The 14287-nt window shown below is 48.2% G+C and overlaps 1 protein-coding gene across 1 annotated transcript; it reads left to right on the top strand.

Annotated features, from left to right (window-relative positions):
- Window positions 1–339: 339 nt before the first annotated feature.
- On the top strand, window positions 340–12361 carry USH1G (USH1 protein network component sans). Its single transcript, XM_044453999.1, has 2 exons — window positions 340–503; window positions 11116–12361. The coding sequence occupies exons 1-2, from the start codon at window positions 340–342 to the stop codon at window positions 12359–12361; spliced, it is 1410 nt and encodes a 469-aa protein (XP_044309934.1).
- The last annotated feature ends 1926 nt before the right edge of the window (window positions 12362–14287 follow it).

The following is a 14287-nucleotide window of genomic DNA, read 5'->3' as shown; positions in this document are numbered from 1 at the left end:
AACTCTGCGGCATTTCCAGTCCATTTCTCTGCTAGGAAGTGGGCAGGACTGGCACCTACTGCGCAGAGGTTGCTAAGGTGAACCCAGTGCAGGGGAGAAAAGAGCATTGCTTAGGACCCAGGGGAATCTGCAGAAAATCAGCTCATGCATCCGATATGAGGAGTTCCTCCCCTCGCTGGTTGGGGATTCTCAGGTGTCCAAGTAACAAAGCTCCTTCCCCCTCTTGCCCTCCTCTCCAGTGGCTGCTTCCCTGAATCTCTCCCATCCGGCTCAATGCCCCTTCTTGTGCTATCCCCTCTCCCCCTCCCCAACGACATGGCCAGGGAGTAAGGCTGCACAATGAATGACCAGTACCACCGAGCAGCCAGGGACGGCTACCTCGATCTGCTTAAGGAAGCCACCAAGAAGGACCTCAACTCACCTGACGAGGATGGCATGACCCCGACCCTGTGGGCTGCCTACCATGGCAACTTGGATGCGCTGAGGCTGATAGTCAGCAGAGGGTAAGTCCTCTTTGGCTTGCTTTTTTCTGACAGAGGTTAGGGAAAACTTCACAGTGTTTCCCACTGAAACGCTACACACCCTTGCGGGGCACCTTTCATCCCCAATAGGTCAGGCACCCCGATCCTCAGACAGTGGAGGGTCAGAGCAGTTCATTTTCTACTTTGTGGGGGGATGGCTGGGATTCATCATACGCACATCTCTGCAAGTCTGACTTCTGGCTGAAGTTTGTCTCCCACATCAAGATGTGTTAAAAGCCTGAAAAGCTCTGACTGGATGCAGTGCCACGAGGACCCAAACAGTGACACAAAATGACAAAAGTGCCCCTATATTTCATGCCAGCCTGTGCAGTGGTACAAAATAGAGATGTTTGTGTTTTTTGGGTGTGTGTGTGTATGTGTTGTTTTTGACTACTTGGTACCTTGCTGTTTTTGGCTGTGTGAGGATCAGTGGGAAAGGAAGCACCCTCCCAGCCTCACCTTTTAACAGCCTCAAATATCTCTGGCATCAAGGTTGTTATGAATAGTCTCCACTTCATCACTCCTCAATCGTACCATTAAAATTGCACACGTGGACTCCAGTTTGTTGAAACTTTGAATTTTGCAACCCACGCCCCCACTTCTTTCCTCCTCTTGTTAAGGCAATTGGTCACCCTTTCTTGTTCTCTAATGCTTCAGAGAAGCAATAATTTTAAGAAAGAACTCCAACTCCAAAGGCATTGCTTTCAAGAGGAACATATTTCCGTTGTCTGCATGGGGAAACTGTACCATTTTTCCCCATCTTCCTTTTCATTATAGCTTGAAAAGGAATGTTATCCTGCCATCCCCAATCCTTGGAGGATGACACCTTGGAGAAGCTGGAGAATGGGTGTGCTAAAATGCAGTGTGGCTTTATATTGTTGATTTCTCCTTTGAATCACTGTTGGTATTAATTAGCAAGGGAGAGGGAGCTGTGAGAGGAAGAATCTGTGAGCTAGAGAAGTAACTGGATGATTGGATTCCCGACCTAGATTAGGCTGTGTGAGGCAGACCATGGCTGCCCCACAAGGGCTGACCTTTACAAGGAAAGACGTTGCCTCGTTCATTTATGGAATCAGTGTGTTAGCCTAGGCTGATGGTGTGGATGAGATGAAGGCTTCCTTTATGATTGATGTGTTAATTAACAGTGAACATATAACATGAGGTCCTCCTTTCAGCCACTGTCAGGACAGTTCGGTGAGCTGGAACCGCTGTTGCTCCCATCTGACAGATGCAAGAGATGCAGAAAGCGTGCTCTCCTGAGGCTTGCTTAGATCTTTTGGGCAGTGTCCACAGGAATTAACTTCACTTCTAAAGGGCAGCTGTCACACAGAGGCAGAGTAGCTTCAGGACCAAGCCAGGACTCTCTCTGGAGGCCCTTAAACAGCTCCATAAGTAAAGCAGATGCACAAGCAAATCATTTGGGAAATAGTGACTGGCCTTACCCTGAGCATTTTTGAGCTCCACCATTGATAGTATTCACATTTTTACAAATAAATGGGTCGCCTGTGAGTGCCAAATATGAGTAATCTCATAGCTCATATCTTGCTCTTTTTTGTGTGCACGTTAACAAGCTCTGCTAAAACCCAGAGGAAGGATGCTTCCAGAGAAGGCTTTTATCGTGCAATTGCCCCGCTTGCAGTCACAGAATTTTAGAGGGGGTTCAAATCCGGTTAGCTTCCACTGGTAACCCTCGCCCCCATGTTTTCTCACTTGTGCCTTTCCTCTTAACACAGAAAGGGAGTGCCTAGAGCTCAGGGGCTGAGCACCTGCTTTGCATGCAGAAGATCCCAGATCAATCCCTAGGTAGGGCTGGAAAAATGCCTACCTGAAACCCTGGAAAGCAGCTGCCAGTCAGAGTTGGCAGAGTTGGGGGTGCAATGGTCTGCCTCCTAGAGTGCTCTACATTCTAGAAGTGCACATCCCAACAAAACTTTTATAGCCCATTGCCCGGTCTTTTTTTTTTTTTTTTGGTATCAACTCCCACTTGCAATCTTGTTGGTCTCACTGCTTCTCCTTTCTGTTTCTTTGTGGTAAAAGATCCATTAAGAGGGCTGAGGAAGATGGAGCTGCTACATGAGGCTTTCTAATTGGTAGTACTCTCAAAGCCCTCTGTCTGGAGCTACCCTAATCTTTCAGGTAAACCTGTGCAGCATTGGAACATTTATTACAGTTCTGGCTGCAGACCACAACTCTGACCTGGGTTGCTGCTGCTACTTTCTTTGGTTGCTGTAAAGGACACCCTAGTGCTGGGCCGTCTTAACAGCATGATGGGCCCCGGGCAAAGCAGTGTACTGGGGCCCCTACGACAACTACAACTACTGTTAATTTTGGAAGTTTTCCAATTTTCCAAGGGTTAACATTCACAGATTAGTATGGGCAAGTGCCCATCAGGCCCATGCATTAAGACGGCCCTGCCCCAATGAGTGACACCCCCAGTTTATAAACAAAGACCTAATGTTTATCTTTAGCTCCCACCAGTATCGGAGAGGGTGTGTGTGTACACGCATGTTTGGATGTTCACATGATTCCACCATCACAAAGAGGTTTAAAAGTAGATTTCCGCAGAAAGGTGCTCTTGATACATTTGAGCTGGAATTGATGTTTGAGCAGAGACTCTTCCTTGCAGCTCAGCAAGTGTTTAATGAACTGGAAAAAATGTGCTTGCTGTCAGCTGGAGGATATAGTGCAAGTTAATGCTCATGCCCTTTTGGTGATGAATGCTATCGGGAAAAGATTGATGGGGCTGGCACTTTAACAAGTGCTTTCATCATAGACCACAGTCTATAAGAGAGAGAAGAAATATATGCAGATGCTTAATTAAAACAGCGCAAAATTTACAGGAGGGAGGAGGAGGATTTGCTGCACAGAGAGGGCCGAAGGATTGAACCTCAGTATTGCCTGAGCGCCTTTCCATGAACTTGTGCGGTTGTTCCTTCGCTAATTGATAACTGCTGCTGAACTGGTGGCATAGAAATGGTTGGGGAACTTAACTTTGTGGGAGGCCAACAAATTGTGGGCGCAGGCCATTTTAGAGTTTGCGTAAGCAATTTCTGTAGAATCAGAATGAAGTGGCTAAATGTACATTGCTGCACTTAGCTGGAGGCACAGATCCAAAAACATGTGGTCAGGGAGCCCCATGGGCCTGCCTCTCTGAGCCCCCGTGGAAGCTGATAGCTGGCTTGGACATACCAGCTTTGCGAAGAGGCCTGGGCCCCCGCTACGCCCCATATCCGCTGCCCCCATTTATCCTCTCAACCCATTGGTAGGGGATAATGAGGCAATCTAATTGACACACACGGAGGCCTTGCAAGCACACGCATGTCTTTAATCCAGCAGAGTGGAGGCAGAATGCTGGGGAAGACAGAAAGCTTTGTTGGTGGACCTGCCCACTTTGGGAGCCAGACAAAAGGCCTCTTTCATCCCCTGGTGGTGCTCTAATGAGGAGGAGGAAGACAATTAATGTGGCGGCTGGGAAAAGAGAGGCAACTTGGCATTTGGGGTCACCGCCTTGGAGGGACAGTCGCCTTTCAGTGCACAGATTTGACAAGTGCTTCAGTGGGGGTGCTTAGAATGGGACCTCGGCAGCTTATGATTAGCCAGGCTGGACGATGAGCGCGCTTCGGAGGACAAGACTGAGAAGAGCTCGCCTTTGGTCAGAGCGACACTGCCCTGCTTTGGCAGCAGCCATTTCTGATGCAGAACGGCCCTTCTCGCTTGTTCCAAAGTGAACACAAGAACATAGGAAGAGCCCTGCTGACTCAGAGGAAGGCCGCATCAAGTCCAGCGTTCTGTCCCTGCCAGGCCAAGAAGCTGCCCACAGATTTCCACAGGCAGAAGCACCCCGCTGCCCATCTTCCTCAGCAGCTGGTGTGCACAGCCATCCTGCCTCTGACAATGCAGGCAGTGTATAGCTATCCAGAACAGGAGCCGTGGAGGGCATGCATGTGTCCAGTCTCTTTTCAAAGGCATCCAGATGGCCGGCCATCACCGTATCTTGTTTGGGTGCCTTCCATAGTTATACTCCGTGGTGTGTGAGGACGTGTGCCCTTTATCTGTCCTGAACCTCCCACCAGTTGGCTTCACAGCACGTCGCAGGTTTTAGCATTATGAGAGAAGGAGAAAGGTGCCTTCCTCTCCATTTTCACCACAACACGCCTAATCTGATGCACCTCTGTCATGCCCCCCCGTGACCTTCTTCCTAAGCTAAACAATGCCCCAAATGTTCCTGCTAGGGAGCTGCTCCGCTGACACGACAGAGTTGTGCATTCAGTACAGGATGAAGTTCAGGTTCTTACCTACAGTTCCTGCTCTGCATTTGATTTTCTGTTGCTTCAGTTTGCTCTTACTCCTTTTGTAGGGAATGTTGAACCTCAATGAGGCAGGCTCCGTAGCACGTTTTCTTTTATTTGTTATTTCATTTATAACTTGCCTTTTCCCCACGCAAAGCTTATTATAGGATCGCCCCTCCTCTCTGTTTTATTGTCACAGCAATCCTGTAAAGCAGGATAGTGTGAAAGTTGGTGACTGGCCCAAAGTCACTCGGTAAGCTTCATGGCTGAATGAGGACTAGAACCCTGATCCCGCAGGTCCCCAGTCCAGTCCTCTTGCCACTACACCACGTGGGCTCTCAGCACCTGTATCCCAGACAGAGGCACTTGAACACCATCGGAGGGAAGTGATGTAGGCAGGCCTTAAGGGGCAAGTGGTGATGATTCAGAGTAAAGGAGATATAGAGGGAAGATGTATGTAGAAGTGTGACTAGACTATGCTCCTGTATGCCTCTGCCTAACCGCTAAGATCAAGTGAGGAGGGCCTTCTTAAAAAGCCACCCCCCTGGGAAGGTGAACAGCAATTTGTGTAGGAGAAAGGCCGTCTTGGTGGTAGCCCCTCACCTCTGGAATAGGCTCCCCAGAGATGTGCTCCTGGTACCATTGCGGCAAGCATTTTGGCACCAGGCAAAAACACTCCTTTTCTTTGACTATATTAACAATTGATTTTAATGATAATTTGGTTTTAAATTACCCTATTTTTTGTTTTAGTAGATTTTAGTTTAAATTGCTTTATTCTAATGTCTTACATAATTTAATTTTGATATATTATGTTCTATATTTGGACTCTGTTGGTATGTTTTGAATACAATGAGTTAATGGTATTGATTTTAGAATGTTGTGTGGATTTATGTATTGTGAGCTGCACAGAGAGGCCAGATATGGGCTATTGTAGCTGCATAGAAATCCAAATAATAGATAGATAAATAAGAGCACAGATGGACATGGGTGGTGTCTTCCTCTCTCATGACTAGGCTGGGAAAGCTACACCTATTAAATTTATATCTGTTATGTATTGATAAGGCCTAGGAGCCTTGCCAGAAAACAAAAATTCCAATCCTATATACCCATGATTACATCAATACTATGCAAGGAATTTTTCACGGTCTAATTTATAGCTGTTGCATCCCTGTCTGTGGCAACACACGGAAGGGCTTGGTATCATAGCAATGTCATGACAGAGCAAAGACTAGTCTCCCTTTAAGCCATTTTGAACAAAAATTGAGCAGCCAATATTGTTGACCCAGCACTTGAAGCTAGGAAGTGGTGCAATATATAGAAGCATTGTGGCCCATTCACATCATTATCATCTGTGATTAAACCTGTGTTCTCATTGATTGGAACTCACAGCGATCTGCCATCTCATATACTTCCCCAGATGCCAGGCTGGTACGCATGTCCCCTCCAAAGGGACTTCCCCACGGCGCTTCCCGAGGCTTTCTGATTCCTGCTCCAGTTTTGCAATGCAATAATTGCACATAATTATGTTTTTCAATCTGGGTATTGGGCTTACTGGGTAGTCCCTAGAGTGGAGTTTCTGGTTTAAGTTGGTTGGGAAAGAGAGCTGCTGACACAGATCCCCTCCTCTTCTAGCCCTTTGCTCCACTGGGTTGCTTTGGTTTTGCTGTTTTTCTTGCCTCCCCCTTACACGCAACAGCACAGTGATGGAGCGTGGCACATCTTTCCACCAGACAACAAAGGAGGACGTACAAGTGGGTGACAGAAACCCTATGCTGGCGAAGAAAGCAAGGAGCACTGAACAGCACTTGGCATTCTTTCTGCAGCATGAGATCCATTTCTGGAGTGCAACTGGGCAATGCAGAATCTGTCAGTGAGCATGTGCCACCTCAGCCTTCTCCAACTTGGTGCCCTCCAGATGTGATGGGCTGGAATTCCCATCATACCTAGTCAGCCTGGCTAGGAATGATGGAGATTCCAGCCAGTGTATATATATGGAAGGGGACTATTTGGAGAAGGGCGTCCTTCCGCATTGCTCCGTCCCTCTGGTACTGATCCATACACCGCCAGTTCTCTGAAGAACCTTGAGGAAGCACAGGTTGAATGAAAAGGAAAGGGGAAAGGGAAAAGGGAAAAGGGAAAAGGGAAAAGGGAAAAGGAAAAGGACGCCCGCACAGACAGGAATGATCCAGCAGTGGTAGCAGCTTTGGGAAACCCAAGTGCCAGAGCCAGCTCTAGCACTGGGAAGGGCAAGGCAGCCTTCCTGCACTTCTATCAGGCACGATCTACATTTACCACAATGGTGATGGATGTCGGATTTTCTGCCTTGAGCAGCAAAATATCATGGGAGGTCTCTGTAGGTAGTGAGCAAATTAATTAGGAAACAGCATTAGGCATACTGATTCTTTCCAGCTCTGAAGTATATAATTTGATGTTAAATCGGTTGGTAATTTTCCCAAATAGCAGACGAATTGCACTTGATTTCTTTTCCTGTGGCACAAAAAAAAAAAAAAATGTTTTGTTTTGCTGTGGGCTCTTGAGGCACTTGAGCAGGCAAGTCAAGAAGTCCATTTTTACAGGGAAATAAGGAGTCTGCGTGTCTTTCACCGGCAGAGCTGGACATATTTGTTCCTATGCTAGATTATCTCAGGGTACGAAAATACTTCTGAAGTGGGCCAAAACTACCTCAGTGCCGGGTGACTGTCACACTTGCCTGTGGGGAATTCACAGGCCACTGCATGGAACGTGGGAGGGGACAGCCCTTCAACACACAGGCCTGGGCCGGCCACATTGGATGTGGGGTGCTGAAGAGAGCGAGTGTCTCACACACAGCCGCTTTATCCTGCCCGTGGTCTTGAGCGACCCAAAGTCCAGGTTGCTCTGAGACAACCACAGTGTGCAGTTGTTACCTTGCCAGGAAATAAGCCATGGGTCTCCGTGAGAGAGAGAAAGAGAAGGGGGAAGAGAGGAGGTGCTCCTGTGGCCCAATTCCTCTTGTTTGGATGCCCACCCAGGTGCGGCACACACGTGTGCTCACTGAGAACAAGCCTAAACAAAGCCTTGCACTCCTTATGCTCGCCGCCTGCACAGGCATTTCCAGTTTCAGTGGCTCTTTAACTAGACTCCATCTATAATTTATCCCTCTCTTGCAATTCATCCAATATTTATATTTTCCCTGAATTCCCCACTACTGATAGGCTGATACGAAGGTGAAAGGAAGAGGACGGGCTAGCTAAGGAGTCGGGATGAACCTGTCACCAAGTCCTGGGGGCATTGTCCACCAAGACCAAAGAGCAGGAGGAGCCCCCCCCCCCCCCCATTCATCACACTGTGGCTGGGCAGCTGCATCCCCCCCTCCCCCCCACTCTGTGGCTGGGCTTGGGCAAAATGTTGCTGAAGTTGATGAGAGGTCAGGGTTGGGCAGTGCCTGGAGGCTCCAGAATCATGTCTCAGGCACTTGTGTAACTGACCAAGATCGGGGGACAACCTGAGAAGCCATATGATTCTATTCTTTATGTGTGTGCATGGGTTTTAATTTTAAAATGTGTGTCTCCTGCCTTCGGCTAGAACAAGCAAGATCCTTGGTACTACAATACAAAAAACAAAATGGTGGCGGTGCAGGTGGGAGTGCTTCCCCCCCAAGGAGTTCATGGCAGTATGAGAACTACCCCACCTTGCCTGATTTTATCCGCTCATGGACATCACAAGGCAGGTTAGACAGGGAGGTAATATGGCCAACTTAAGGGAGAATGAAGATGTGAAGGAGGAAGGATCATGGAGGATGGCAGAGGAGAGAGCCAGGTGTGCTGTCTTCCACTCCTGGGAAGGCAGATTAACAAAACAAAACAAAAAAACAATAATTTTTTTTTTAGTATAGGTAAGCATTAGTTAAGCATATTTTTTTGCAGGACCGAGCCAATCGATCGACATACTAAATTGGATTTAGCCGCGCCTGGTTACAATCAGTGTTTCCTCCACTGTACACCTTCCAGATTTGCTGGACTATATCTCCCATCATCCCCAGCTAGGAAAAGGATTAGCCTCACTTCATACCCAGCCGGTGGCACTATTGAAGGCTGGGCCATGGTGTGGCTGGAGGACAACTTCATATTCCCTCCCTCTTGAAATGGGATTCTCAGCATGTGTTGCTGCTGATCTTGGAGTTCTGAAACTGAAAGAGCTGGAGGAGGGAGGAGCTGCTGCTAGTCCTTTGTGAATTCTGGGACCCTTCTGTGAGGCAGGGTCCAGCTTGCCTGAGCTCTGCCTGGAGGAAAGGTCAAGAATGCCCAGTAGACAATGCCCCGAGGTGGTGCAGCTTGCCCCAGCCTTCCTCCAGCCTGGTGCCCTTGAGAGTTTTGGACTACAATGACCACCAGCTCTGGCCAGCATGGCTGTGGCTAACAATGTTGGAAGCTGCTGTCTAAAACATCTGGAAGGCACCAGGCCAGAGAAGGTGGGCATAGACAATTTATAAATGGTAATGATTCCCTCCCTAACTTGGTGCCCTTTGGATATTTTGGACTACAGCTCCCAGCTTCCCTAACCAGAGGCCATGCTGGGGCTGATGAGACTTCTAGTCCCAAATATCTGGCGAAACCCATGTCTACGGTTTGTGTGGGTCATCTTTGCCACCCCCAAACTCTCGCTTGCCCCCTTGCATTCGGGGCCAGCTGAGGAAGGGATGATGACGTTGGCCATGTTTCACCTCCCAGCAGAAGACCAAGTGGAGGAGAATCCCACTGGCTAAACAACAGAGTGGAGGAGGAGCAGGAGGGGAAGAGGCTGCAGTCAAAGAACTGCAGTATTGTGAAGGAGAAAAGGTAGAAGCAGCAACCTGAGACCTTCCTTGAGGATCCAGCCAAGGGTCCGGTGTTGGGATATCGGGGACCAGTGCCCACCCTGCTCCGTGAGCTCACCTCCTGATCCCCGAACAGTTTGTAATAAACTCATGAAGACACCAGGCAGACTCCCCAGCAGAGGCAAGCTGGCTTAGGCTAACCACGGAGGGTCTGTTGTTATGCTGCCAAACCTTCCCGTCTGGGCTTTATTTTGGGATTCACAGGTAGGGATCTTTCTCATGCCATTCCCAGAACCTGTTAGCTCAAGGATGGGGAATCTCTGATCGGTAGGCTGGAGACAAAGAGTGCTGAATGAGGCCCATGGAAATGAGAATCTAAGGGGAGAATTTGGGTGTTTTCCACAGAGTCATCTTATGCATATGTAAGCATTTCCAGATGTTATGCTCAGCTAGAAATGTCTGTTCTGCAGCTGTAGTCAGTGTCGTCATATATTTTAGCTACTGAGCTATTATGTCACCCTTAGGAATGCTCCTGCTTACACTGAGTCTTCTTATCACAATATGCCATGGTAGCGGAACGGGTATTGAGAAAGTCATGTCGCTGGTAATTCTCACCCAGGTACCAGTTCTGTATACAGTCCTGCCATTTTCCTCATCATAAAACATGTGTTAGCTTGATTATTTCATTATTGCAATGTGTGTTGTGGGCAAACAGTCCTGGAATGGCTATGGTTGAATGATAAGCCATGTGTTCATTCAAAGGCGTGGGGTGACAATGTGTTCAGGTGAGCAGATGCTTCCACTCAGATGTTTGGGTTGTGAATGCATCTAATGCAGGTGTTGCATCTTAGGGTGTTAACAGTATGTCTCACGGGGCTTAAGTAAAGTGGTCTGTAATTAGGTGAGTGTAGAGATGAATAGGAGGTTTCCTTGAGGAAGGATAACGGTTATAATTCCTTTTGTTAAGCTATCAACTTTCAAAAACAACTGGCAAAATATTGTGATAGCAGAAGCATAGGTAAACTGTCACTGGAAAATAACATGTAAGAATGAACTTTGGGCCTTCTAGAAGTTTTTGGGCTGCAACTCCCATTATCATTTACCATTGGTCAAGCTGGCTAGGTCTGATGGGAATTGCCCTACAACATCTCAAAGAACGCAAGTTGCCCACCTTTGGTTCAGAAACATAGAAACAGAGTGAGTCAGAAGGGGTCTCCTGGGCCATCTAGTCTGACCGCCGGCTCCAGCCGGCTCCACTCATGACATGCCTACCATGTGCATATTCAGCCTGTCCTTGAACAACCTCGCCGATGGGGCCTCAACCACATCCCATGGAAGCCCATTCCATACCCTCGGGGTCCTAACTGTCAGGAAGTACTTCCTGCCACCCACCCTAGATCTTGGTTCCCTGAGCTTTGTTTATGCCTTTCCTTAAGCCCTAACCAACACCCTCATGTGAGATACAGAAATCTCCTTGAGCACTAACCATTTGCTTCCTGTATCATTTTAGGGGTGACCCAGACAAATGTGATATCTGGGGGAACACGCCTCTGCACCTGGCGGCAGCCAATGGTCATTTGAATTGCCTCTCCTTCCTGGTGTCTTTTGGAGCCAACATCTGGTGCCTGGACAATGACTACCACACCCCGCTGGACATGGCCGCCATGAAAGGCCACATGGAATGTGTGCGCTACTTGGACTCCATTGCTGCCAAGCAGAGCAGCCTGAACCCTAAACTGGTAGGAAAGCTGAAGGACAAGGCCTTCAAGGATGCGGAGAAACGCATTAAGGACTGTGTAAAACTGCAGAAAAAGCACCATGAGAGGATGGAGAAGAGGTACAAGAAGGAGATGTCTGACCACTCAGACACCATGAGCTTCTCCAGCTACTCCAGCAGCACTTTGAGTAGGAAGTTTCAGCACATGTCGATGATGACATCTTTGCCATACTCTCAGGCCACCATACATGGCACAGCCAAGGGCAAGACCAAAATCCAGAAGAAACTGGAGAAAAAGAAACAGGTAGACGGGACCTTCAAGATCTATGAGGATGGGAGGAAAAGCGTGAGGTCCTTGTCTGGCTTACAGCTGGGCAACGATGTCATGTTTGTGAAGCAAGGCACCTACGTGAGTCCCAAGGAGTGGACTCGGCGCAACGTTAGGGATATGTTTCTGACGGACGACGACACTGTCTCCCGTGCCATAAGCGATCCAGGTTTGCACATGGACTCAGCCCATTCTGAGGTCAGCACTGATTCCGGGCACGATTCTTTATTCAATCGTCCTGGCCTCGGCACCATGGTTTTCCGGAGAAACTATGTCAGTAGCGGGTTGTTTGGGATTGGCCAGGATGATCCCAGCCTGCTGGGAGAGGGGATGGATGAGAGGATGGGTGTTAAGCTTCACAGCCGCCTGCAGCGCTCGCCAAGTCTCAATGACAGCATCGGCAGTGCCAACAGCCTGCAGGAGAGGAATGTGGAGGAGCTGCCGTGGGATGAGGTGGAACTGGGCCTGGAGGACGATAGTGAACCGGACACCAGTCCCTTGGAGACCTTCTTGGCCTCCTTGCACATGTTTGAGTTCATTTCTATCCTTAAGAAGGAGAAGATCGATCTGGAAGCTCTCATGTTATGTTCAGACAATGATCTGAAGAGCATCAACATTCCCCTGGGGCCCAGGAAAAAGATTCTGGATGCTGTCCAGAGGAGGAAACAGACTTTGGAAAACCCTCATGTCATAGAAGACACTGATCTGTAAGCGGCAGAGCCCTACCTTCATACTCGTGAATCCACACAGTTCCTCAGCACACGATGAGCGTAACTTAGACATGTACTAACAAACAAACCTATCTTGCATTTGACAAATAGGAAAGTACCTCAGTGGACCAGGCTGTTAGAAGAACCTCGCATAGCCTAGGTTAGGAGCTTGTCAGCCGCATTGAGAAAACTTGCTTGGCAAAATGGAACTGACACAAGGTTTCAGTAGTTACAAGCTGGGTACACAGAGACATTTGGTATCTTGAGGTAACACTCTAGAATGTTCTTAGCTCTTATTGTGACACAGGTCAGTGTATTTTTGGGATCACCATAGGTTTCAGTCTGCAAATTTACACTAGTCCTGCTTTTAAAGGTGTTGGAAAGAGGCAGAGGGCTTGTTCAAAGTCAGCGAAGGTGGGAAGAAGAGCATGAGGCCCTGCAAAATGTCTCAGGCAGCACAGTGGGCAGGAGAGGGGGAAGTGAGGAAAACTCCCCTTCCCTTTGATCACAAGCTTGGGCTGGAGGGCAGGGCCTGGGGAGAAGGTGGTGGGCTGGATGGGGACCCCCTGCAGCCCAGAGATTTCCCACCTGTGCCATCAGGTTTCACGTGCCTGGCATGACTGTAGTCTCTGGTGCTTGTATCTCCTGCAGGAGATGCTTTCTCTGTTCTTAATCTTGTGGTAATCCTTCTGTCTCTTCATTAAGGAAAAAAACCTATTTCTGACCAAGGCAGTAAATTTATCACTGGCCTGAACTGCTTCAGATGGTGGGCTGGCATGTTCCCTTTTACAAAAAATATAACTAGATCCCAGATTGCAGACAATGACGTGTCAGGGAGAAGGATTCTAGGGCAATGTTCTCCTTGACACTCTAGCTTTCCAACTGCAGGGGCATGTGACTGCCCCTCACTTTACTCTAAAGCAGTACAGGGAGTGCTGTCAGATCATCAGCTTGGAAACAGGCTTTGCCTGTAAGGCTGAAGACCAGGTGGAGAGGCAGTGGCAGCAACTGGGTGACAGCCGGGGAGGAGGAGCCTGCCTTTACCAGGATGTGAGGCAGCAGCAGAAACTCCAAGGCAGGATGAAAAAATAAAACAGCCACACTTATTGCAAGCTCAGCCAAGTTTTTGCAGGATTAACCCTATTGACTGCCACATCAAATTGGGTTTGACCATGCCTACTGGTGTCCTCCAGATCTGATGCACTGCACCTCCCATCATCCCCAGCTGGGAAAAGGGTTTTGTTGGTGCTGTGCAGGTGCATGGCTGTGGACTGAACAGCAGTGCTAAGCACTTATATTTAGTGCCATGTTTTTGGCATAGCTAATTTCCTTGTATTTATATCCTCCCTTTCCTCCAAGGAGCTTCCAAGGATTCCCCCACTCCTCCTTTCCATTTTATCCTCACAACTGCCCTGTGGGGTAGGTAAGGCTGAGAGCAGTGAGTGGTCCAAAGTCACTGATGAGCTTCATGTTCTCACAGAATATTAGTGAAGAATATCCAAATATCCCTGACGGCTCTTCAAGCATCTGTTAGGTAATTGTGTCTTGATGACATTTGATGCTAACAACATTTTCTCTCTCTTACAGATAGACTTGTTTAAGGAACAAGAAGCAACAGCAAAAAAGTTCTAAATTGCCAGAAAACATCTCCAGTGATCTTACTAGTGGGGAACCTGGACGCCACAACAAAAAATCAAGCCCTGGCCACCTTTCTCCCAGCTCCCTTTCTCTGCCTTCCTGCTTGCTGACCTCTGTCAGACAGCAGCCTGGTGCTAAAGAGACCTTTTGGGACATAAACGGCATAACTAATTCAACTAACTAATCTCAGTTGCCTGCTTGGAGAGCTAAGGTACAAAGTATATAATAAAGATTATTTCCTAACCACTTGGCAAAATGGTAGAAACTGTCCCTTTTCAGTGGGAGTAGT

Source organism: Varanus komodoensis, unplaced genomic scaffold, assembly GCF_004798865.1.
Source record: "Varanus komodoensis strain SLA01 unplaced genomic scaffold, ASM479886v1 scaffold7_1, whole genome shotgun sequence".
NCBI classification, from domain to species: Eukaryota; Metazoa; Chordata; class Lepidosauria; order Squamata; family Varanidae; genus Varanus; species Varanus komodoensis.
This window is presented reverse-complemented; position numbering and strand designations above follow the sequence as displayed.